General features: G+C 43.5%; 1 protein-coding gene across 1 annotated transcript in view; it reads right to left on the bottom strand.

Annotated features, from left to right (window-relative positions):
- Positions 1-3,943: 3,943 nt before the first annotated feature.
- Positions 3,944-25,765, bottom strand: part of crocc2 (ciliary rootlet coiled-coil, rootletin family member 2) — a 300,372-nt gene continuing 278,550 nt past the window's right edge. Inside the window, exons 34-36 of the mRNA XM_043702904.2 lie at positions 15,478-15,609; positions 9,510-9,689; positions 3,944-6,292 (exon numbers count right to left, since the gene is read on the bottom strand). Coding sequence (XP_043558839.2) covers positions 6,209-6,292; positions 9,510-9,689; positions 15,478-15,609 — 396 coding nt within the window. The 3' untranslated portion in view covers positions 3,944-6,208. The remainder of the gene's footprint in view (positions 6,293-9,509; positions 9,690-15,477; positions 15,610-25,765) is intronic.

Below are 25,765 nucleotides of genomic sequence, written 5' to 3'. Positions count from 1 at the left end.
GATCCCAACTGCTCATTTACCACTGCACCCATTCTGTCTTTTAGTTTGGTCACTCAGGACATTTGTTTCATACACTCCTCCACCCCCTCTGCCAACAGCATAAAAAGCAAGGTGTTCTAGCCCCTTACAGCTTGATGCTCTTTTCCTCTTCTTCAATAAAAGTTAACTTTACCAACTGGGTGCTTAGCACTGCTACCTCACAGCACCAGGAAACCAGCTTCCATGCTCAGGTAACTGGCTGTGTGGAGTTTGCGCATTCTCCCTGTTTCTGTGTGGGTTTCCTCCGGGTGCTCCTGTTTCCTCCCACAAGATGTGCAGGTTAAGTGGAATGGCCATGCTAAATTGCCCGGTAGTGTTCAGGCTAGGTGGTTTGGCCAAGGTAAATGCAGGGCTACGGGGATAGGGTTTGGGGGCTAGGTCTGGATGAGATACTCTTCGGACATTCATGCAGACTCGATGGACGGAAAGGCCTCTTTCCACACTGTAGGGATTCTATGAACTATTCGAGGGCTTTACAACATGCGATATTCCCACATCAGACAATGACAAGATGCTACGCTGAGCATTAGGAAAAGAATAGCATTCCAGCAGACAGGGTTTTAACATGGGATGGTGTTGAAGACAGGTAGCCTCTGTCACTTCAGTTATAATTACAGTTGATCAGACAGGTGATATAAAGTGGCAGCACATTTACAAACATAATCTCCTGTTGCCAATGAAGTGTCATTTGTGCCACCATGCACCCTCATCTGCTTTTCTTTTCCATTTCTCTCTTACTGGCTCCACTCTGAAGGGCTGTTTGTGATTGGCACTGCGCAACCTGTTTCATAGCTGGCCCTTGAATATGGGCTTTGTGGCACAAATCTCAGAAGGTCCCAGCAGTGCTGAGTACTTCCATCACCGACAGAGTGGTGCCGTATTGCTGTGGTTTACTCATAATGAGGTGCGTTCTGTGAGACAACTCCCTGAAATTTACACTGTGCTGAGGTTTGGTACAATTCAGTCCGTTGCTTAAATTGCACCTACGTGTATCATAACTTGTACACTTTATACAATGTTCAGGCATTAAGAGGGTTGAATATTAAGATAGAGATACACAGGCAACTGATAGATGTCAGAAGTGGGGACAAAATAAGTTAAGTTTAAAAATTACAGCTTTACAGCTGAAGGCTTTCTTATGCAGTTTGAACAATAAAGCAAAGCAGAGAAGGCCTGTTTTCTAATGTATGTTTTTTGCAAAGCTGCTCTTTGTGCCAATTTTTTGCTGCCTGCTATGAAACAGCTTCGATTAGAGATTCTCATAAAATAAAACTACTTGGATTGAGTTTCTTCCATGCAAGCAAGAAAGCAGACCTTCCTGCTTTACTGATAGGTGAGCAAATAATGGGTTGTTACATCTGACTTTATTGTTACATAATGTGAGTTGTTAACGATACAAACAGACTTGATGGAATTGACCTAAGTAAGTTCATGATAATTAAGGATCCAAAATTTGGGTACACAAAGTCAGGAGCAACAAAAGAAGTCATGCAATGAATTCACGCTAAGGATAATTGTATTTTGAAGAAGTAACCAGCAAAGGACAATGTTGCAGACAATACTAAATGGTTTGACAAATTGAGGTTTGTTTCTGAAGCAGTTGAAGAGGCAGGTAAACAGGAGTGATTGGACAGAAACAAACTGGCTTGTTGGGCCTAATAGGTTTTCCCTGCATTAAGAATATCCCACTTGCCTGCCAACAGTCTCAAAACAGGATCTTTGTTCCAGGGTCATGTTACACATGCTGCTAATCAGCCTGTCATGCTTGTTGGGGAATAATAAAGATTTCAGCCAATGTTATGAGCACAAGGAGTTCATGCCCAATTGCCCTGAAAAGCCATCATATAACAGTCCTACATTTGCAGATGTACACATTCAGTTTCCCTGCAACGTCTTTCGTCTTAAGCATCATGGAGTGAAGAGTACCTACCATCCAATGACTCTGCTTAATAAAATCTTGGTATACAAACCCTCGGCAATCAACCAACATGAGTGCAAATTAGACTCACGCCCAGTGTGTAGTCAAAGCATAGTTCCCATCTACAGTTTTGTCTGTAGCACGTGTATGACAGGGTCTAACAAACTAACCAATGCTTTTACCATATATCGCAACAGGGACAGATATACATGAATGCTATAAACCCTTCTTGGTTCTCGCACTACAGCCTTCAGTTATAATTCTATGGTTGAATGGAGTATTAGCTGCCTGAACTGAGGTCAGTTGATTGGTTCCTGTATTTCTTTGGAATACAGTCCACACAATCAGTTGTTGTATCAACAGAGAGGACCTTAGGAGCTGCAAGAGTTTGGCAACAGGAATTCCTGGCTTCAAATACAAGCTTCCCAAAAAACAAGGAGCCTTTCATTCTCGGAATTCTCGCAGTGAATCGAGCCAATGTTGTAATCGTGCTTTCCCTTGGGTACATGGGATTGACAGCTGTGGCAGAAACTTGCTGCATGCAGTTGAAATCCTCGTTTTATACAACAGCAATCTGTGTTCGCCATTCTCGACAAGAGTGAAAACCCGGCAACAACAAAACAAGGAACTAATTGGGTCTAGGATTTTACGTTTCACTTTGCCTGTGAAAGCTTTTCCTGGTCACAAAATCGAAAGTTGAGTTGGCGTCCCCCAGCTATGGATTTCCCACAACATTTAGAAACACAAAATGTAGCATCCCCCTGAGGCTTACTCAGTTATGTACGTATCACAGTGTGCAGAAAGTTTTGAGCAACATGCTGAATTAGCTTACTTTAAGAATGACCTTAAAAATTTCTTTTATCATCCACTGATTGTGGGTGTTACTGGCAAAGTCAACATTTATTGCTCATCACTAATTGCCTTTGACAAAGTGGCAGTGTAGCACCTTCAAACTAGGAGTGGTTTCCTGGGCGATTATTTCAGAGGACAGTTAAGAGTTGATCAGATTATTGTGGGTCGAGAGTCACATATCGGCCAAATAAGATGAGGATAGCAGATTTCCTTCCCTAAAGGGAACTGGTGAATCATTTTTCACAAGTTGACCATTTAGAGCTTATCATGACTGCCATTGCCACTTTATTCCAGACTCTTTGTATTTAGACTTGCCTGCTGCCATTGTAGGATTTGAACTTACGTCTCCAGGCCTCTGAATTATTATCCAGCATCCTTTTCTGGTGCAGAGGTAAAGTAAACCTGGAACTGTTGGGGTCATGCTTCTTATTGCCAAGCAGGTTTTTTTCAATCAACCTGTTCAGAGTGAAGCTATTATATACATCCATAGCGCGGGTGGGACTCGAACCTCAAGCTCAGAGACAGGGCTACTACCACTGTGCAAAAGCCCTCCCCATATTGCAGTGCAGTGCATGCTAAAAAGTGTCGGAAAGAAGAGGATTGGGCTCATTTGTAATGTCTCCACCCACATAGTTACATGGACTGCTGGCATCTGCCAGATGCATTTCATATAGCTGAGAAAGAGTTGACAAAAGATGCTTTGATATTTTCTATGTAGTTGATCAAACATTTACACAATTCTTAGAAAATTAGTCCACTCTTTTTTGAAAGAAGCTTTAACCTTCTCAACATTAGCACTAACCTTTTAAATTGGATGCATTTATTCACAAGTCACTGCCAATGGTGACTTTTGTAGCCAACGCAGAGGTAAGTGCACTGATATTTCCACTGGCAGGAGGGTCAGTAACCACAGGACACAGATTGAAGATAAATGGTAAAAAAATTAAAAGAAAGATGAGGAGAATTTACTCAACTCACTGTGATTTGGAATGCACTGCTGGATGAGAGTTTACTGTGAAATTTCAAAAGGGAATTGGATGAACATAGTATTTACTTCAAAACTATGGCCAATCAAACTGTCATTTGCTAAGATCAGCCAATAGTTAAACACAGGTTCATTATCTGGTTTTACCAACCATGGCAGCCTAACGCTAAGAATTTAATTCCCTGAGTAACTAACACACATCTGATTAAATCCACATTTTAACAAGTTATTATTTTTAAAAAATCTGTTTATAGTCATATTACAAAACATTCACATTAACTCCGATTAATTTTTTTTCTCATACTTTGGATTACATACGGATAGTTAGTGTCTAAGCCACATTTCTTCTCAGAGTCAAACACAATATAGGATCAAACTATCAAACATACAGTATGACCCAATCTTCAGCTACTCAGTATATTAAACATACCACAGCAATGCATCTACTTAACGAGTGATTAAGACAATACTCATTAAAAAAAAGAAAACCCACAATGTTTGACCAGTTAAAATCTTCTCACTGTTGAGGAGTTGGTGTTTCATAAAGTGGACGAGATTTTCTGTGGGTTATCTGCTAGTCTATCTATGGTATCAATTCTTAATATTAGGAATTTTTGAGATGGTCCCATTGTCAAAGGTCCCATTTTATTGCATAGAGCTGAATGCTTCTGAGCAGTTTGTGCACAAAGCAAAGTAAAAAGCTGCCAGACTCAGACTGGACATTGTAGTTAAACTGAACTCTCGGTCCAGTAAGGATTGACTCCAGTTCTTCTGGAGGGCAACCTGGTAGGGTTTGATATGAGGTCAGCACCACCAGGCATGACTAGTAAACTATCTTGAGGAGTGATTCCATTGTTATAGGGCACACTTGGAAAGAACGGGATAAAAGTGGAGATACATCCAGAATTAACCAATTAGGTAATTGGATAATGGTCTTTAAAACCCTGCACATTGTAGCAGAAAAGGAAAATGAAGGGAAGCAGAACTCCTCAGTTACGGCTGTTCTGTAAAAGACGGGAATAGGGTGGGGAGGTGCAACATGGTGAGGAGGAAGGAGATCATGCAGGACAGTGGGCAAGGTGATGAATTGAAAATAGAACATTGGAACATTATAAGTGGGTGACAATTTCACATCTGTTTTAAACACCTTGGAGTGAATACTCAACTTGACAAACCTGATATAGAACACATCTGAAATGTGCGGTCCTCATCCTGTGGGCGGTATGATGGCTCTGGTTAGCGCTGCTGCCTCACAGTGCCAGGGATCTGGGTTCAATTCTACCCTTGGGCAACTGCCTGTGTGGAGTTTGCATATTCTCCCTGCATCTGTGTGGGGTTCCTCCGGGTGCTCTGGATTACGTTCCAGAGTCCAAAGCTGTACAGGTTAGGTGGATTGGCCATGCTAAGTTGTCCATACGCACAGGTGAGGTGGATTAGCCATGGAAAATGCAGGGTTATGGGGATAGAGTAGGAGGGTAGATCTGGGCGGAATGCTGTCCAGAGGGTCGAATGGCCTGCTTTCACAGGGATTCTATGATCTATTCTGGTAGCTTTGAAGATGAGGTGAGGGGGATGGGCTTGTAAAATCCAGTGGTAGCCTTCTGCCATCCTTGACCAGTCTAAAAGTTAATGGGAGAGGTGTCAGGACTCTCCCCCCAATATTTTAACTGGAGTGAAAGTGGTGGGGTGAAGCGGGGCAAATGCCAGAGAGGGGGGAAAGAGAGGAGTGTTGTACCTCTTTGTACTGAGGGATGAAGCCCTCAATAATGCCAGTAACAGTACAAGCTTGTGAAAATCTAAATCCAGGATGGGTGTGAAGTTTAAGAATGGTACATTTTTATCACATACTCTCATGAAACATCTCTTCCCCTTTAAATGGACAAAGGAAACGGCAGAAAAAAATACTTTCTGGAAAACAGTTTCAAAAACCTAAAGAGGGTCTCCTCTGACTGAGACAGAAGTCAGTGGCTTTTGAGGAAGTTTCAGACACTTTACAAAATGATAATTTCAAGATATCAGTCTTTCACAGTATTAAAGTTACATGTAAGGAGGATCAGGAATATTTGTGCTTGCTACGGGGGTGAATTCCTTCTTAGTATGCAAAATAGGTGAACTGGAACAAATTGGAGTTGCTCCTTTAAGATGTTATGATCAATAACTGCTCACTTACACATCACTGGGCATTTAGTGTCGATTGAGGACGAGTTGTATAAGACCAATCACTTTGTATAATTTGCAGTTCAAAACAAAGGTTTTACAGGGCTATTGGATCCTACAGAATGGTCACTCAACTCTTGTTGAGTTAGTAGCTTTGTGAGTACTCATTATTTTATGTGCAGTAAGCTCTCAGCTGTCCACCGGATGCAAGTGGCTCCATTTTCACAAGTTGAAGGCATGTGATCCAGTCCAGCTTGCTACTTGCCTGACCGGAGCATTTGAGCAATGTAGGCTTGTCTTCTTCTCATCTCCTGGTCCAACTGCTCCTGCAGGGTGGCCACCTAAACAAGTAAAGCAGTTGGGTAAACTGATGAGTTGGTTCAGTACGACGCCACAACAGTATCCTCTCAAACGATGAATTCAGTTTGGTTCTTGCCTGTTGACTAAAGAGTCAGTGATCTATAAAATCAGATTTGATTGTAACAAAAGCAGAAATTGCTGGAAAAGCTCAGCAGGTCTGGCAATTTCTGTGGAGAGATTTCAGAGTTAATGTTTTGGGCCAACTGACCCTTCCTCAGAACAGACCGTTTTGATAGTTTTGCCCTCACCTTCAATCTGGGTCTTGTGCTTCAGGCAACCTTTAGGTCCAATTGTTCTAAATTTATAGAAACTTTGTGAAAACTTTTAATATTAAACTCAGTTCCTTTCCATATTCCTACACTCTTGCCCAGTCCCCAATTTATTTTGCTACAGACGCTGGCTCTTATTATGCGCTAGGCCCCTGAATACTTGTTCCCATCTTTTTGCCTTCCCCAAGTTGCCCTTCCTGTAGGATTTGATCATGAGACAGGAGTTAGTATCATAATTGAACATGATTCTGTCCTCATTTGGAATCCATACAAAAGACATCCAACATTGGGAAGGTGTATGTGGCTCAGTGGTTAGCACTGCTGCCTCACAGTGCTAGGGACCTGGGTTTGAGTCTTGCTTTGGGTGACTGTCTGTCTTGAGTTTGCACATTCTCCCCGTGTCTGCAGGGTTTCCTCCAGGTATTCTGATTTCCTCCGACAGTCCAAAGAAGTACAGATTAGGTAAACTGGCTGTGCTAAATTGTCCATAGGGTTTAGCGATATGTAGGCTAGGTGCATTAATCAGGGGTAAACGTAGAATGGGTTTGGGTGGGATACTCTTCGGAGGGTTGGTGTGGTCTTGTTGGGCCAAATGAGATTCTATGATTGTGGCACTGCGTACTGATTAGGAATGGGAAAGCTGAAAAGTGCCTGTGCAAAGACTATCTTTTTATTTTTCTGCATTTTTGATTGTGAACTGAAATGGGAAAAGTACTGCTTTATGACTCAGGGCTGTTGAAAGATTGCGGCACTTTTTCAAAGCAACTAACCTGACATTCTTTGTAAGCGCTGTTTACCCAGCTGCTTGTTCCAGCTGAAATGGAAGCCTAGTCTGGAGATGAGCTGGAGCTAAACAGTGTGCATAAATGGAGCCTTGTCTGACAATAACTGATTAATCTGTGAAGAAGAGACCAGTTATTGTTGACAAACATTTTCTACCTGCCAGCAGTTATACGATTGGTTTCCAGATAGCTGAAGTACTTAGGGTGTGAATGTATGCCAGAAAAAATTAAGTCTCTGTGGGAGAAGAAGCACTGCTGTAAAAAAAAAATATCTAATCTGAAGATAGTCATTTTATTTCTCCATTCCAGTGCTGTAAGCTGTGACTTCCAATTCATAACGTCAAAGACTTTTATAAATGTGAACTAGTCACCCTTTAGCTCCTGAAAACATGTGAAAGTATCTGAAGAAGTCACATCGAAAAGCAGCAGTGTGATCAAGACAACAATCATCTCAGCAAACCCTATGGGTGGGGGCCACTGAGCTGCATTCCAAATCTTTCCCTCCCCCCATTTTTTTAATCCCCGTCTATCTCTGTCTGTATGTCTGAATATGGAGGGAGTTTATCGGGGGGTTGGTATTATAGAGTTTTAATAAGTAGACTTATGCCAATATTTCATAATTGTTTACCTCTAGCCAGAATTGATTTAGTTGGAGAAATATAGTCATTCTTGTTGAAGACAGAGAACTGGCCTGTGCTTTCTGTCTACTCGGGTCTACAAGACAGCTAAATCATGGAGTTCTACATACATTTATTGTCATAGAGATGTATAGCATGGAAACAAACCCTTTGGTCCAATTCGTCCACGCTGACTAGATATCCCAAACTAATCTAGTCCTATTTGTCAGCATTTGACCGATATCGCGCTAAACCCTTCCTATTTATATACCCTTCCAGATGCCTTTAAATGTTGTTATTGTACCAACCTTCACTACTTCCCCTCGCAGCTCATTCCAACCAGCACCACCCTCTGCATGAAAAAGTTGTCTCTTAGATCCCTTTTGAATCTTCCCCTTCTCAACTTAAATCTATGCGTTCTAGTTATGGACTCCCCTATCTGGGAAAAAAGACCTTGGCAGTTCACCTTATCCATGCCCCTCATAATTTTATAAAACTCTATAAGATCACTATTCAAAAATCTTTAGCGTCTGTGATGAGTCCAGAAACAGCAGGGTTTGATTCCCAGCACCTTCCAGTGAGGCGTTATATCTGTCAGTACCCCTTCTGCTTTGCAGCCTAGAGATACTAGTGTCAAAACTGTCATGCCTCTACTTATACAGATTTAATAAACAGTCAAACAACTTATTTTGAGGCTGAATGTTTCCTCAACTAGTGGAAGACTTCAGTGTATTAACAGTGTGTTAATAGCGAGATGGACTATTTAAATGTACTCTTGTTTTCAAGGGAGCAGGAAGTAATGCAGAAAATCTATTTGAAGAAATAAATAGATTCACAGGCACTTTCGCTCAGGAGGATGCTACTGAGCCCATCTCATCTGCACTCGTAAGAAGTTAAAAATCACACAACACCAGGTTATAGTCCAAGGTTTAACTGGAAGCACTAGCTTTCGGAGCACTGTTCCTTCATCAGGTGGCTGTGGTGTTCCGAAAGTTAGTGCTTCCAAATAAACCTGTTGGACTACAACCTGGTGTTGTGTGATTTTGAACTTTGTCCACCCCAGTCCAACACCGGCATCGCCAAATCAGCACCAATAACACACCGTATTCAGGGGTTAATACTATGCAGTCACACTTGCTTTCCATTCCCCCAACTGGTCACATATTTTTGCTTTTCCCATTACCCTTTTATGCTCTTGGTGCTGTAATTAAATAATATTTTTCTGAATACTGGAGTTGCCTGACACTCATAGCAAAACATTTCACATTCCAAGAACTCTGCATGATTAAACACCCTCTAATCTCACCGCTTTGTGTATCTTGCTCTTATCTGGAAGATCTCGACCTCTTGTCTTTAATGTACTGTCAATGGAAATATATGTCTGTGTTTACCTTGTCTATTCTTTTCATACTTTTAAACCTTAGCTAAATCCCCTGATTTTTTTTTGAGCACTCGGGTCTTGCGCCACTGCAAAGATAAAGTGCTAGTTCCTTGTCAGCTTTTGACATTGATAGAGCAAACCACATATACCTGTTCCTCCAGCCCTTTCACACGCTGCCTGTGGGCACGTTCCCTGGCCTCCAGGGTCCTCTCAGCCTCCTGATGAGCACTCCGCAGGCGTTCGGTTTCTTTCTCTAGCTCCTGGCGGTGACGGGTCGTCAGCTCAATCACTCGCTGGCCATGGCTCCGCTCCATCTCAGCTGTCAGACCCTGTCAAGAAAGAAGCCAACCTTATCAATACTAGCTAAGCATTCTGAGATACGTGCTGAAGACCAGAACTGAGCATGTGCAAGATCTCTATTTATGTAGCTCCTTTCATGAGTACAAAATGTTGCAAAGTATGCTACAATCAATTCACTACTTCAGAAATGTAGTCACTGTTGGTATGCAGGAAATTTACAGCACTCAGCAAGCTCCCAGAATGTGATAATGACCAAGTAAACTGTTTTTGAGAGATTGTAACTGAAAGTTACATATTGGTCAGGGCTTTGGGGATAACTCACTCAGTGTTCTGCAAAATATAGTTCCCCAAGATCTTTTGCACCCATCTCAGACAACAAACATAGCCTTCCTTTATATCTTGTCCGGGAGAAAGTGAGGACTGCAGATGCTGGAGATAAGAGGCGAGAGTGTGGTGTTGGAAAAGCACAGCAGGTCAGGCTGCATCCAAGGAGCAGGAGAATTGACGTTTCGAGTAAAAACTCATCATCAAGAATGAATTCCTGATGATGAGCTTATGCTCAAAATGCAATTCTCCTGCTCCTTGGATGCTGCCTGACCGGCTGTGCTTTTCCAGCACCACACTTCTGACTCTATATTTTATCTCGCTGCTGGACACTTCTAATGGTCCATCTACAGCATTTCATCAGTGCTGTACTGGAGTGTCAGCCTGAATTCTTTTTGGGCTTGATTCTTTGAACTGGGATTTGAATGAACAATCCTCTCACTCACAGTAAGAGTGCTACCGACTAGTTGTCATATATTTTTAGGCACATAGATAGGTCTCCTGACCAGAAAACTTGGGTATCATTTGCAGCCAATAGGATGCAGCTGATTTCTAGATTACCACACTGAGAGACCATTGAATTGAGATATATAAAGCAATGAACAAAATAGTAACTTCGATGTATAATGCCCTTTTCCAGCTAGGCATTATCTCCAGTGAAGCTCTGAGGTATGGTAAAAGGTATTCCAGTCACATATGGATTCCTTTCCACACAAGTCCAATGTAAGCATTGGTATGAAATCAGTTTGTGCCTCCTTAAAATAGCAACTGAGATTTTGAATAATAGAAGTCTCTACCCTCAGTAACTTGGGACCTCCTCTGTATGGAGGCCGGGTCATTCAGTATATTTAAGATGGAGGTAGATAGGTTAGGGGGATGAAGGTTTACAGGGAGAAAGTGGGAGAATGGGGTTGAGAAATTTATCAGCCATGATTGAATGGCAGAGCAGACTCGATGGGCTGAATGGTCTAATTCCTGCTCCTATGTTAAGATTAGGTTACCTACAATGTGGAAACAGGCCCTTCGGCCCAACAAGTCCACACCGACCCACCGAAGAGCAACCCATCCATTCCCCTACATTTACCCATGACTAATCCACCTAACACAATGGGCAATTTAGCATGGCCAATTCACCCTAACCTGCACATCTTTGGACTGTGGGAGGAAACCAGAGCACCTGGAGGAAACCCACACAGACACAGGGAGAATGTGCAAACTCCACACAGACAGTTGCCCGAGCCAGGAATTGAACTCGGGTCTCTGGTGCTGTGAGGCAGCAGTGCTAACCACTGAGCCACCGTGCCACCCTTATGGTCCTATTAAGGTCTTACGGTCTTATTAAGAAGGTAAGACTCCAAGGACATTGAAATGTCTCCCTGTGCTGACAGTAACTCAGCAGAGCTCATATGTTAATCTAACATTAAGTCTTCTCTAGTCAATTAATTAATAAAGAAAATGAACATGGCACCAGGGAAGTGATGGCCAAGTCATATTATAGCTGGACTGTTAATCCAGAGACTGGTTCAAATTCCACTATGGCATACAGTAGAATTTTAATTTTTAAAAAACCCTGGAATTAAGAGTCTAATAATGACCATGATTCCTTTGTCAATTGTTGGAAAAAACCATCTGATTCACTAATGTCCTTGAGGAATGGAAACTGCCAGTCTCACCTGGTCTGGTCTACATGTGACTCCAGACCCACAGCAATGTGGGTGACTTTTAACTACCCTCTGGGTAATTAGGGATGGGCAATAAATGTTGGCCGAGCCAGCGATGCCTAGACCTTATGAATGAATGAAAAAATGGCAAAAAGGGAGGAAGCTGATTCTCACCCAATTTTTAAGTCTTTGGAATCAGAAAGTCTTGTCTAATTGCAGCCTAGGTGGTGGTGTGTGAATTCTAGTATCCTCTCAATTCTGCAGTCAGAAAACACAGAAAGGGCCTACCAGAAACTGCCTAAAGCTTCTCAGTCCATTGAAGGAGTAGAGTACTTAAGAAGGCTGAATTTACAAAATCAGCTTCAAGTTGACCCCATGCCCAGCTGAGGGCAGCATGGTGGCTCAGTGGTTAGCACTGCTGCCTCACAGCATCATGGACCCGGGCTCGATTCCAGCCTCGGGTGACTGTCAGTGCAGAGTTTGCACGTTCTCCCAGTGTCTGCGTGAGTTTTCTCTGGTTTCCTGCTACAGTCCAAAGACATGCAAGTTCGGTAGTTTGGCCATGCTAAATTGCCCATAGTGTCCAGGGATGTGTAGGTCAGGTGCATTAGTCAAGTGCAAATATAGGGCAAGGGGAGTGGGTCTGGGTGGGTTACTCTTCAGAGGGTCAGTGTGGACCTGTTGGGCTAAAGGTCCTGTTTCCACACTTCAGGGATTCTATGAGATGGGTAGCTGGATTGGCCAGGTAGGGTCTTAAGGAATTATTGCTTCTGCATTGCTTTCTGTGAAGAGAAAATCAGAAAATCACAGTGAGCTGAGCTGCAAAACTAGGTAGAAAGCTTTATCGTTCCTACTACTACTTCCATTTAATTCCCAGAGGTGAGGTTGGACTGTTGTAGACACCAGGTAATCAATGTGTCCTTCCCATGCAGGAGGCCAAGTACATCAATGTCATCTTCAAACCCAGTGTCACATCGGAGTTGGAATACTCCTTTTAAGATTTCAATCGTTTGTCTTGAATGGGGCAGAGTGGCGAATCACTCAGTCACCTTATTGAAGCATCTTCAGCTTGCCTCTCCAGACCTCATTAAAGCCTTGGTTAAAGCACGGACAAAACAGCTGAATTCCAGCGATCAAGTCAGAATGTCTGCTTTGACGTCAAGGCTGCATTTGATTGAAGGTGACATCAATGAGCCTGAGCAAAACTGAAATCAATGGGAATCAGTGGGCAAACTCTCCACGGCACATAGGAAAATGGTTGTGGTTGTTGGAGCCCAGTTATCTCAGCTCCAGGTCATCTCTGCAGGAGTTACTCAGGTAGTGTCCCAGACTCAACCACTTTCAGTTGCTTCATCAATGACCCTCCCTCCGTTGAATCAAGAATATGCACTGACGATTGCTCAATGTCCAGTACTCCTCAAATGGTGAAGCAGTCAATGTCTGAATGCAGAAAGATCTAATAATATCCAGGTTTGGACTGAAAACTGGGAAGTAACATTCACACCACAGAAATGTCAGACAATGACCATTTCCAATAAGTGGCAATCTAACTATCTTCCTTGATATTCGATGGCATTACCATCATTGAATCCTCTAATATCAATGTCCTGGGGTAACCATTTACCAGAGACTCACCTGGACTCACCAAATCAAAGACAGTGTCTACCAGAGCAGGTCAGAAGCTAGGAATACTGTGGGAAGTAATCCAACTCCTAACTTCCCAAAGCCTGTCTATCATTTACAAGGCGCAGGTGAGGAGTGTGATAGAACACTCCCCACTCGCCTGGATGACTGCAGCTTCAAGAATGCTCAGGAATCTTGACACCATCCAGGATAAAAGACTCCTCTTGATTGACACCATATCTACAAACAAGCACTCCCTTCACTTCCAACATACAGTGTCACCAGTGTGTACCATCTACAAGATACGTTGCAGAAATTCACAAGGCTCCTCAGTCAGCACCTTCCAAAGCTACAACCACTTCCATCAAAAAGGAAAAAAAAAGGCAGCAGATACGTAGGAACACCACCAGCTGCAAGCTTCCCTTCAAGACACCCACCCTCCTGACTTGAAATTATATGAATATTCCTTCAGTAGCGTTGGGTCAAAATCCTAAAACTCCCTCTCCTAAGGCATTGTGGATCTCTTACAGCACATGGACAACAGCATTTCAAGAAGCAGCTGACACCTTCTCAATGACAACTAGGGATAGTCACTAAATGTCAGCCCAGCCAGTGATGCCCACATCTTATGAATTAATAAAAATAAATGCTACATCTGCTGATATTTGGACAAATGCACTGGAGTTGACTTTTCAGTAAACACATTCGTTAGCCTTGCCCGACATGCTTGGATCTTTTTTTCATTTTTTTTTAGATTAGATTAGATTAGATTAGATTAGATTAGATTACTTACAGTGTGGAAACAGGCCCTTCGGCCCAACAAGTCCACACCGACCCGCCGAAGCGTAACCCACCCATACCCCTACATTTACCCCTTTACCTAACACTACGGGCAATTTAGCATGGCCAATTCACCTGACTTGCACATCTTTGGACTGTGGGAGGAAACCGGAGCCCCCGGAGGAAACCCACGCAGACACAGGGAGAACGTGCAAACTCCACACAGTCAGTCGCCTGAGTCGGGAATTGAACCCGGGTCTCTGGCGCTGCGAGGCAGCAGTGCTAACCACTGTGCCACCGTGCCGCCCGTTCACTGGCAAGTTGCTGAAAGTGAAGCTAATGATGATGACGTAGCAGGGGAAACAAGGCATCTGGGATCAGAGAAGGAATCTCCATAAACATCCACCTTCTCAATGATGGGGCTACCCAGCACATGGATTATCGCCATGTGCCTGTGGCATGCAGTTCCAACAAGGGCCAGGAATCACAGCACTATCCAGGGCAAAGTTTGATTGGTACCCAATTCAGAACCTTAAACATTCATTTACTCCAAAACCAATGCACAGTGGCATTAGTATGTACCGTATACAGGATGCATTGTGGCAGCTTAGCAAGCTTCCTTTAAAAGTACTTTCCAAGCCACGACCTCTAAGTTCTAGAAAGATAAGGGCTCAGCAGATGCTTAGCAACACCACCATTTAGAAATTCCTCTCCAGCTTACACACTATCTTAGCTGAGAACTATATCACTTCATGGTGACTGGGTCAAAATCCTGGAACTCTTTTTAATAGGACTCTGGGTTTACCAGCACCAGGTGGACTGTTCACTTCAAGGAAGTGGCTCACCTTCCAAGAACATTTAGGGTTGGGGCACAGATGCTGGCTGTGCCAGCGATGCCCACAGCTCATAAAAGATAACTAAAGGTGGTGAATGAAAATCTAGGGTCAAGAATAGAGTGGTGCTGGAGAAGCACAGCAGATCAGGCAGCATCCGAGGACCAGGAAAAATCAATATTTCGGGCAAAAGCCCTTCATCAGTGAAAATGTAGGCACTGTCTCACAAAGGATTGTGGGTACTGGTTCCATCAAAAATATCAAGATCCAAATTGATTTGCATAGAAGAGGTGGTAAACGCAATATGACCATTCACTGATCAAATGCAGAGCAGGTTTGAAGGGCTGAATGGACTGCTGTTGCTTCTGTGTGAAAGCGTACAGGAAGCAAGAAGTGTGGAGAGGGCAACTGTTCAAGGGAAGGAACAGGACAACAATGCAAGTGGGAGACAAATCGCTTAACGTTTCTGATGAGATGCCGTCCTTTGACTTCACACCAATCAATGAGGATGAATGGCAAGCAGTTTGCAGGAGAATTCACAGACTGCTTCCATTAAGGTTATTAAATACCTGTGGTCGCTTTAAACTAGTGCTGACCTGCAGCTGCTGAATCTGTCTTTGTGTTTCTGCAAGATCCATTTCTGCACCAGTGAGAGACTGATCCAGCTGTCCCTTCTCGGCTGAGAGCCGCAGGGCATCTTCTTCAGACTTCAACCTGTCCCGTTCGACCTGAAACAACAAATATTTATCACAATGAGAAAGCATAGTCAGGATGAGTGACAGTCAAGTGGAGGCGTTGGCGTGAGGAGGCAGCTCGTGAGCAGCAGAGTAAGCCACAGTAATTTCAAAATACAGAGAGGATGTGGAGTCAAAGGAAACACCCGAGGGTGTGTGGCAATGAGTGGGGAGGGAGGAGAGGGGGAATGGGGAGGGGGGTGGGGAAACAGAGCGAGAGAGCTCACATCACTTGCTGTGCCTCATTTAACAGACAGCCAAAATCAGAAGCCCAGTCCATGTCATTGCACACCACAGTCCTCAGAAGAGAGTGACAGATAGACACTGCAGTGAAAGATGTATTCCTCCCTAGATGTGTGGGAAGCTGGAGGATAGTACTGAAGCCAGCTGGAACACTAACCTTCACCACCTGGTGATATATCTTGTCCTAATGCCAAATGAAGCAGGGTGGATCAATCACCAGAGCGTGTTGTTCACAGCCTTGGTGTGTTGAGAAACAGCCAAGGAAAGGGCAATTATCTGAGGCAGTAATTTGAGAGGTTGTTGTTTTCCTACCTACACATTCCTCCCTTGAAGTGTGAAGTTAGGAAGGGTTCACAGGCGGATTAACACTCCGGTGTGAACACGCCACCCATCTTTGCACAATCCAATAGACTGGTGAACCATATTGGTCGACAGGACTTTGTGTGTGCACCCAAAACCTATACAATAGGGGGCAAGGGTCACTGATACCCACCAGACAGGAGTACCTGTTAGATGTCAGCTCAGAATTCAGAGGTAGGGTAAAAGTCTCCACTCACTTCAGGATTTGAAACTCTCATTTTTTCACTCATAAAGAAAAGTTTTTCCATGGGTTGTACCATTTCAGTAATGAGTTAAGATTAGAGTGGTGCTGGAAAAACAGCAGGCCAGGTAGCGTCCGAGGAGCAGGAAAATCGATGTTTCGCTGTTTCATCAGGAATCTGAGGTGAGTCAACCTCAAAGGGAAATTAAAGCAGTTTGAGTGTGATCACATTAAAGTTGAGTGGCTCCCCAGAGACCACCTTCATAATCTGATAACCACAGAAAGCCTGTCCTCCTCAAACTCTCAAAGAGCAGAAAATCTATTATGTGTTTTAAACTTTTCCCAGTTGTGATGAAAGGTCATCAACCTGAAATGTTAACCCTGTTTCTTCCTTCACTGAATATTTCCAGCACTTTTTGCTGTTTTTTTTTCCCACAGAACAACCTGCTTGGCTCAATCAACAGATCTGGCCCTTGTTGCGTTCAGGTTCTGAAATATACTGTGTGCAGTCAAAGCCATGACACTGGGAACAATGAATACAGATAACAATGAAACACTTTCATTTCTGTATTATTCAAGAAAGACACAAAATGAGGTCAGTGATTTGAGAGACACTCTGAGGGAACATCTGCTTCTTTCTCAATAGCAACAGACTGGACGCACAGAACATAGAACATAGAACAATAGAGCACAGAACAAGCCCTTCGGCCCACGATGTTGTGCCGAACATTTGTCCTAGCTTAAGCACCCATCCATGTACCTATCCAATTGCCGCTTAAAGGTCACCAAAGATTCTGACTCTACCACTCCCACAGGCAGCGCATTCCATGCCCCCACCACTTTCTGGGTAAAGAACCCACCCCTGACGTCTCCCCTATACCTTCCACCCTTCACCTTAAATTTATGTCCCCTTGTAACACTCTGTTGTACCCGGGGAAAAAGTTTCTGACTGTCTACTCTATCTATTCCTCTGATCATCTATCAAGTCACTCCTCATCCTTCGCCGTTCCAACGAGAAAAGGCCTAGCACTCTCAACCTATCCTCGTACGACCTTTTCTCCATTCCAGGCAACATCCTGGTAAATCTTCTCTGCACCCTCTCCAAAGTTTCCACATCTTTCCTAAAGTGAGGCGACCAGAACTGCACACAGTACTCCAAATGTGGCCTAACCAAAGTCCTGTACAGTTGCAACATCACTTCACGACTCTTGAATTCAATCCCTCTGCTAATGAACGCTAATACACCATAGGCCTTCTTACAAGCTCTATCCACCTGAGTGGCAACTTTCAAAGATCTATGAACATAGACCCCAAGATCCCCCTGTTCCTCCACCTCACTAAGAACCCTAACGTTAACCCTGTATTCCGCATTCTTATTTGTCTTTCCAAAATGGACAACCTCACACTTGGTAGGGTTGAACTCCATCTGCCACTCCTCAGCCCATCTCTGTATCATATCTAAGTCCCTTTGCAGCCGACAACAGCCCTCCTCACTATCCACAACTCCACCAATCTTCGTATCATTTGCAAATTTACTGACCCACCCTTCGACTCCCTCATCCAAGTCATTAATAAAAATTACAAACAGCAGAGGACCTAGGACTGATCCCTGCGGAACTCCACTTGTAACTGGGCTCCAGGCTGAATATTTACCATCTACCACCACTCTCTGACTTCGACCGGTTAGCCAGTTTTCTATCCAATTGGCCAAATTTCCCTCTATCCCATGCCTCCTGACTTTCCGCATAAGCCTACCATGGGGAACCTTATCAAATGCCTTACTAAAATCCATGTATACTACATCCACTGCTCTACCCTCATCCACATGCTTGGTCACCTCCTCAAAGAATTCAATAAGACTTGTAAGGCAAGACCTACCCTTCACAAATTTCTTCGGCAGTACTTCAGTGTTTTGCTCCAAGATTTTACAGCACATGAGTTATCATGGCCGCTTTGATTCTTTCACTTTGCCATTACTTTGGGCATTTGTGAAAGCGATGAGTTGTCAATCTAGCCTCCTTCATTCACCCAGCTGGCTGTTTCCATCTTCTGAAAGTGGCTCTCCTCTCAGTGGGTTTTACATCACTTGATGTCAGCTGATTTCCAATATCCAAATAACCATCCCACATCTGGGAGCCAAGACAGTGAGGGTCATCAAGCTATTCTGATGTGCCGGAGGCAGTGGTGAAAAAGTTGGGGGTCTCTACATTTGTCTTCCCAAGGAGGTACATTTACTCCTACAACACAATCCCTTGGATAATGAGCAATGCCGGCTGGTCCCTTGTCTAATGCAGCCATGCAGTGGCTAATGAAACAAGCCTTGTCATTGCCTATTCCCATTGGAGAGCTAACTTCAGAGAGGTGGGTCATTGTTCATGTGCAATTCTGCGCATGTTGATGCCTGTCTAAATGTCAGGAAGCATGGTTGCCAAACCCTAGCTAGAGTCTTCTTTTTCTAATGCCTGGACAAGGAGTACACAGGCCTTGGTGAGTGAATAACACAGTGCCTTGTGAATATAACAGTATCTTGTTAATATCACAGTCAAGTGTGAATATCATAGTGTCAACTCACACGGACAGCATCCGCCCACTGTGTCAGCTGCTTGCATATTGCTCCAGTCTCTGCTGCAGCCAACAGCAGAAGGCTAGTCTAGGTGTTTCAGCAGCACACTGGCTCAGTCATCTTACAGAGTCCCCCTCAAATTACTGGCGAGTGTCATAGAGAGACACTAAGAAGATAGCATTTTTCAGGCTCAGCCTACATGATGATCAGAGAATTCCATTTGCATGGAGCACAACTCACTCAGGGGATTGCACAGCTACATGTAGTAACTCTTTGAGTGGAATTGCTTTACAGGAGTGGTAGTGGAGTGTAATTTTGTTTTTTTTTTAATTTGGCACCACTGACAAGCTGGCATTTCCTGCTCATTTCTGATTGCTCTGCATTCGATATGACTTGCTAGACAACTTCAGCGGGCAGTTAAAAACTAACTGCATCCGTCTGGAACTACAGTCACATTTTGGCCAGAACGGGGGTAAAACAAAACATGAATCCTTCCTTAAAGGGCACTGCTGAACTGTTTGAATTTTCCAAGCATTAACTTTTAATTTCCAGTTTTTGTTCTAAACTGAAATCTATTTCTCAAATCGTCACGGTGGGGTTTCAATTTACTGGATTGCTAGTCCACTGGCAAAGTTATTGTGTCATCACATCCACCAGTGTTGGGTATGAGAGAAGCTTCGTTCTGATACTAATGTTGGTAGCTGATTCCCATGAGCAGACTACACTTGGAAGTTGAAAACCTCAGCCCCAGGCAGCTTCAGACCTGAACTGCACTGAAAATGCAGCCTTTGGAAGTTTAGTTTTAAACAATAGACAGTCCCGATACGCAACAGACAATGGTGATGTCTACAATAAAACAAATGTTCATGAAGTCTGAATATCAAAAGGGGTTCAGTTTAAACTCAATGAGCAGTCTCTTTCTTTCAGAATGCATTATCTTTGCTCAGTGGCAGCATGTTTGTCACTGAGGGAGGAGGTTGTAGGTTCAAAACCCCTTCGACAATTGAGAGATGGTCTCATTGATACGACAGTGTTGGACTGAGACAATGCTTCATTCTTCAAGTGTGATGTTAAACTGAAACCCTATCTTCCATGTTCAGGTATTCACTAAAGATCCTAGCAAACCAAATATCCCTCAAAAAGGAAGGTTCATCGTAATACTTCTCATTGTCGCTTGTGAGAGCATTGTGTCAGTGACATTTACCAGTTTCAAAAGTATCTTGGGTTCATCCCGAATGTGTATGATGAAGGGCTTATGCCCGAAACGTCGAATCTCCTGCTCCTTGGATGCTGCCCGACTGGCTGTGGTTTTCTCGTACCACATTCTCCTACCCCGAATGTGTACATACATGCATGAATCCATTTAGCAAGTAAAGGTTTTGAAAAACTGAGCCTGCGAATGGCTCCAATAATCAAAAACAATAGCTTCAACTGAGGAGAATGCTACCAACCAGGTTTATGAGCTAGTGGATTGCAAACACCACGTGCTCAGTGTAGACAACCCAGGCACTTCAGAACAAGTCCAGGTTGGATTCAAGAACTGGATTTCAATTTCCCAAAACACATTGCTGCCATATTTTAGAAAAAGGATACAATTTTTCTATGGCATATGGCCTAGTTCTGTATCCACTCAGTAAATGGAGTTGTATATTTTTGTCATTGTTTTGTGTTGAAGAGGTGTAAACTGTAGACAAATAGGGCTTTTGTCTCTATACCTGCTAAACTCTGTCCACTGGTGGGCGGTGCTCATCAATGGTCTGAGCTGGTAGTGGGTTTTACAGCCTGTGGGGGTGTTCTTTGAATGGAAAGATAAATTGCCAGAAAAAAAAATCAAGCTTGTGTCTTGACTCACTAGTGTGTTGCTGTTTTGTCAGTTTTATCCTGTAGGATAAGTAGAGAAGGCTTTACACAGACGAAATAGATATCACAGAACCGATGGTGCAAGTCGGGTACAGTTGAATTGAATTAAACTGAATTAGCTTCATTGTCACATGTACACAAATGAGTACAGTGAAAAGTTTATAAGTTGCCACTTACAGCGTCATACGAAGGTACAATCCTTAGTTACAGAATACAGGTATGAAGGAACGGAAGTTATACCACAGCTATACACAGCATAACCGTAGGTCAAAAAAAAAGCAAAGTTAAAAAGACAGTCTCTCTCCAAAGCAAATGGACAGGGCACAGCTCAGCAGATCATGCCTTAATACCAGTTTTAAGCACAAAGTTTGTGTGAAGATTTGTAGCTCGGGTGCTCGTTGCTGTGGTTCTGTTCGCCGAGCTGGAAGTTTTTGTTGCAAACGTTTCGTCCCCTGTCTAGGTGACATCCTCAGTGCTTGGGAGCCTCCTGTGAAGCGCTTCTGTGGTGTTTCCTCCGGCATTTATAGTGGCCTGTCCCTGCCGCTTCCGGTTGTCAGTTTCAGCTGTCCGCTGTAGTGGCCGGTATATTGGGTCCAGGTCGATGTGTTTGTTGATGGAGTTTGTGGATGAGTGCCAAGCTTCTAGGAATTCCCTGGCTGTTCTTTGTTTCGCTTGCCCTATAATGGTAGTGTTGTCCAAGTCAAATTCATGTTGCTTGTCGTCTGCGTGTGTGGCTACTAAGGATAGCTGGTTGTGTCGTTTCATGGCTAGTTGGTGTTCATGGATGCGGATCGTTAGCTGTCTTCCTGTTTGTCCTATGTAGTGTTTTGTACAGTCCTTGCATGGGATTTTGTACACTACATTGATTTTGCTCATGCTGGGTATCGGGTCCTTCGTTCTGGTGAGTTGTTGTCTGAGAGTGGCTGTTGGTTTGTGTGCTGTTATAAGTCCTAGTGGTCGTAGTAGTCTGGCTGTCATTTCAGAGATGTTCTTGATGTATGGTAGTGTGGCTAGTCCTTTGGGTTGCGGCATGTCCTCATTCTGTTGTCTCTCCCTTAGGCATCTGTTGATGAAATTGCGGGGATATCCGTTTTTTGCGAATACCTTGTATAGGTGTTCCTCTTCCACTTTTTGTAGTTCTGGTGTGCTGCAGTGTGTTGTGGCCCTTTTGAACAGTGGCTTGATGCAACTTCTTTTGTGTGTGTTGGGGTGGCTGCTTTCATAGTTCAGGACTTGGTCTGTGTGTGTGGCTTTCCTGTGTACCTTAGTGGTGAATTCTCTGTTGGTGTTCTCTGTACCATCACATCCAGGAATGGGAGTTGGTTGTCCTTTTCTTCCTCTCTCGTGAATCGGATTCCTGTTAGTGTGGCGTTGATGATCCGCTGTGTATTCTCTATTTCCGTGTTTTTAATGATTGCAAAGGTGTCATCAACGTATCTGACCCAGAGTTTGGATTGAATTTGTGGTAAGACTGTTTGTTCTAACCTTTGCATTACTGCTTCTGCTATGAATCCCGAGATCAGTGAGCCCATGGGTGTTCCGTTGATTTGTTCGTATATCTGGTTGTTGAATGTGAAGTGTGTTGTGAGGCACAAGTCCAGTAGTTTAAGTATGCCGTCTTTGTTGATGGGTTCAACGTCCTGTTGTCTGTTATGTCTGTTCAGCAGGTTGGCTATTGTTTCTCTGGCTAGGGCTTTGTCAATAGACGTGAACAGTGCCGTTACATCAAATGAGACCATGGTTTCTTCCTTGTCTATGTGTATATTTCTGATGATGTCCAAGAATTCCTGTGTTGATTGTATAGAGTGTCTGGATCCGCTGATCAAGTGTCTTAGTTTCTGCTGTAGTTCTTTCGCCAGTTTGTGTGATGGTGTCCCTGGTACTATGGGTCTGAGTGATACTATGGGTCTGAGTGGGATGTCTGGTTTGTGCACTTTAGGTAGTCCATAGAATCTGGGGGTGTTGTTGCTTTCAGGTTTCATTCTTTGTAGGTGAGACCTGGTTATCTGTCCGTTTTTTTGTAGGTTCCTCAGTGTGTTGTTTCTCCTATTGGTGAGCTGTGGGGTGGGGTCAAACTCCCTCTTTTGGTAGGTGTTGGTATCTGCAAGTAGTTGTTGTGCTTTTTGGATGTACTCTGCACACTGCATAATCCCAACTGTTTGTTTGGTAATGCAAATGCTCTCTTTATTTACACATTCTCGTGCCTTTGTGGAATGGTGAAGACCAAGAGGACAGCTCATGTCCAGGGTCACTGTAAAGATCATTTGCTGCAACTACTGATGTTTCGCATTCCGGCTTTCTTCCCAATGCGGAGGTGACACAGTCACCAATGATTCCTCGGCCAAAGTGGCCATTTTGCAAATGTGAACCCAGAATGTAAGTGTTGGCACAGTCGATGACTTCTGGGATATCACAGCTAAATCTGATCCAATTCTCATTTATGTCCAAAGCTGTGTACTTTCTATCAGAAGATATTGAAGACCTGGGTGATTTCCCTCCTTACCCTTTCTGCACTTGCCCCCTGGACCAGGCATTCTATGCTTGGTGCAATTGGAATAATGCAGGTAGGAATAGAACCCCTTGGCTCAATGCTGTATTAGGCTGCAACTATCTTCAACTTATGCTACAGCTGAATATCACAAGCACATCTTTCTTTCCTTGTGGAGAGGCTGCATCATATCTCGATTCATTATGCTAACTCAGAAGATATTGATTAAGACTGAGAGCTTAAGCATTGTGCAAACATCTGATCAAAAGCTGCCTTTGATGATTCCTGAAGAGTCACATTGGAAGCGTCATCCATCCAGACATTTAGAGAGAAGATTCAGCAAGTTAACAGTGATCATCACGTTTCTTGGACAACTAATGTGTCTGGAAACAATAATTCTGCTTTGACTCATCACAGCTCAAATTGCTGAGATAAAGAATCTCACTGACGGGTGCTTTTAAAGAATTTCCAACTACTCAATACTGAATAAACAAAGCTATGTGTCACTCTGACAGAGCTCTGTAAAAACAAAGAACTCAACTCCTCATATTTCTTAATCACCTTAAGAAAACTTGCATCAGCTTTTTGAGTGTACAGCACTTTCATCTCTTGGATCTGAGGTTCATGCTGTGGAGATTAAGATCTCCTGACTCTGATGAAGAGTGGGTGGTGAAAGGCATTAGACACTGCCCTTTGAGAGGTGAATTGAAATGTAGTAATCTGTCTGAAAGGAGGCTGACTTGAGGGCATTTGGTAAGTGGGGCTAATCAAGTGGGGAAAGGGGAGAGAGGAGGAAGAAACTCAACCCTAAAAGGCATACGTTCTGAAATGTTTAAGTTATGGTGCCCTTTACCATTTCCAAAAACCTGGGGATATGTTAATAGGGTTTGTCTTTGTTGGACAAAAGGAGCAAATGACCCAACAGATTTGTTAGATGTACAAAGCAATGCAGATCTTAGACTGGTAGCACTGCTGCCTCATAGCGTAAGGGACCGGGTTCGATTCCAGCCTCAGGTGACTGTCTGTGTGGAGGTTGCACATTCTCCCCCCATGTCTGCGTGGGTTTCCTCTGGGTGCTGTGGTTTCCTCCCACAGTCCAAAGATGTATAGATTAAGTACAGTAGCCATGGAAAATGCAGGGTAATAGGGAAAGGGTAGGGGGTTAGGTCTGGGAAGGATTCTCTTTGGAGGGTTGGTGTGGACTCGATGGGCTGAATAGCCTGCTTCCACACTGCATGGATCCTATGATTCTCTGGTATTACGATCAGTCCTGCAAACAAGGCAGTGATCACTCCACACTACAGCAGATTCCACATGTGATGTTTGCCTTTCCAGAATCGCTCACTCACCCTGAGAAAGATGTGTGGCAGAGTATCACATCTGACCTCACTAAAGTTCTGAGGTTGCTCATTTCTCACAGCAAACAACTCCAGCAGAAAAATAGGACAGGCCATTCAATGACCAAGTCAGGAAACATTTCTTCACATGAAGACTCAAGAATGAAATAAATCTTCAGACGCTGGTATCACATCACCAATCAGCCTTTATTTGCAAATGTAAAGCCTTTGACTATAGTACTGCTTCTTAAGGATGGCACCCTTTGATATCAGCCAGCTCTCCCTGATTGGACCAGATTATCAGCCCCAGTCAGGGAACTCACATTCCATGAAGTTGAGTTGGCTGATCCCATTGCAATTACTACAATGGAACTGTGGAAATCTCCTTCAAAAGGCAGTTCAAGGTAGATATCAACTGAAAAGTTCAAAACTGATATCATTCAATTTTCATTAGGTAAGAGCTTTGAGAGATGATGTGCAGATCAGCAACTTTCTAATTCGAGTGTTCTGGACCTTTTTGCTTCTCAGGTCACCCCCTTACTTGTGCCATCAAGATTCCACAGGCACCTCCTCAAAAACACAACTATCCTTGAAGAATAGTTCCTGACACATGGTTAAACAACAGTGGCTAAACGGCACTCAAAAAGATTCTGTAACAGTCACAAATCAGATGGATAACCATACATAAGGTGCATATAAGGTGGAGGGTCACTTCCACCATGAAATTGACCAACTTTCCTGATGGCCAACACCATATATGAGCAAATCCCCCTTGGTCATGGATCCAAGGCTGTGTGCTGCCAGCAGCGGCAGTGGGCAGTTTGATCAGTCACCTGTGCCATGCTTAGTTGTGTAAACTATTGCCAAGAGCAAGCAACAGTCAATCACATTTAGAATATTGTAATTATTGGGAAGCCAGTCAAACATTCAAAACACATTGCCTCATGAAACGGATGTCCAACCCCACTGACCTGTTGCTCCATTTATCCATTTGAGACATGGTAGCAGGAGAGCACATGTTGTTAAGCCTGCATTGAAGAGATTGAATTGTGTCCTGACAATGGATCGTGTCTTCGAATTACTTCTGGGCATACTAAACTTCTAAGTACAATGTGCTT

Source organism: Chiloscyllium plagiosum, unplaced genomic scaffold, assembly GCF_037043375.1.
Source record: "Chiloscyllium plagiosum isolate Xiang-an unplaced genomic scaffold, Cpla_swu_hap1 HiC_scaffold_13, whole genome shotgun sequence".
NCBI classification, from domain to species: Eukaryota; Metazoa; Chordata; class Chondrichthyes; order Orectolobiformes; family Hemiscylliidae; genus Chiloscyllium; species Chiloscyllium plagiosum.
This window is presented reverse-complemented; position numbering and strand designations above follow the sequence as displayed.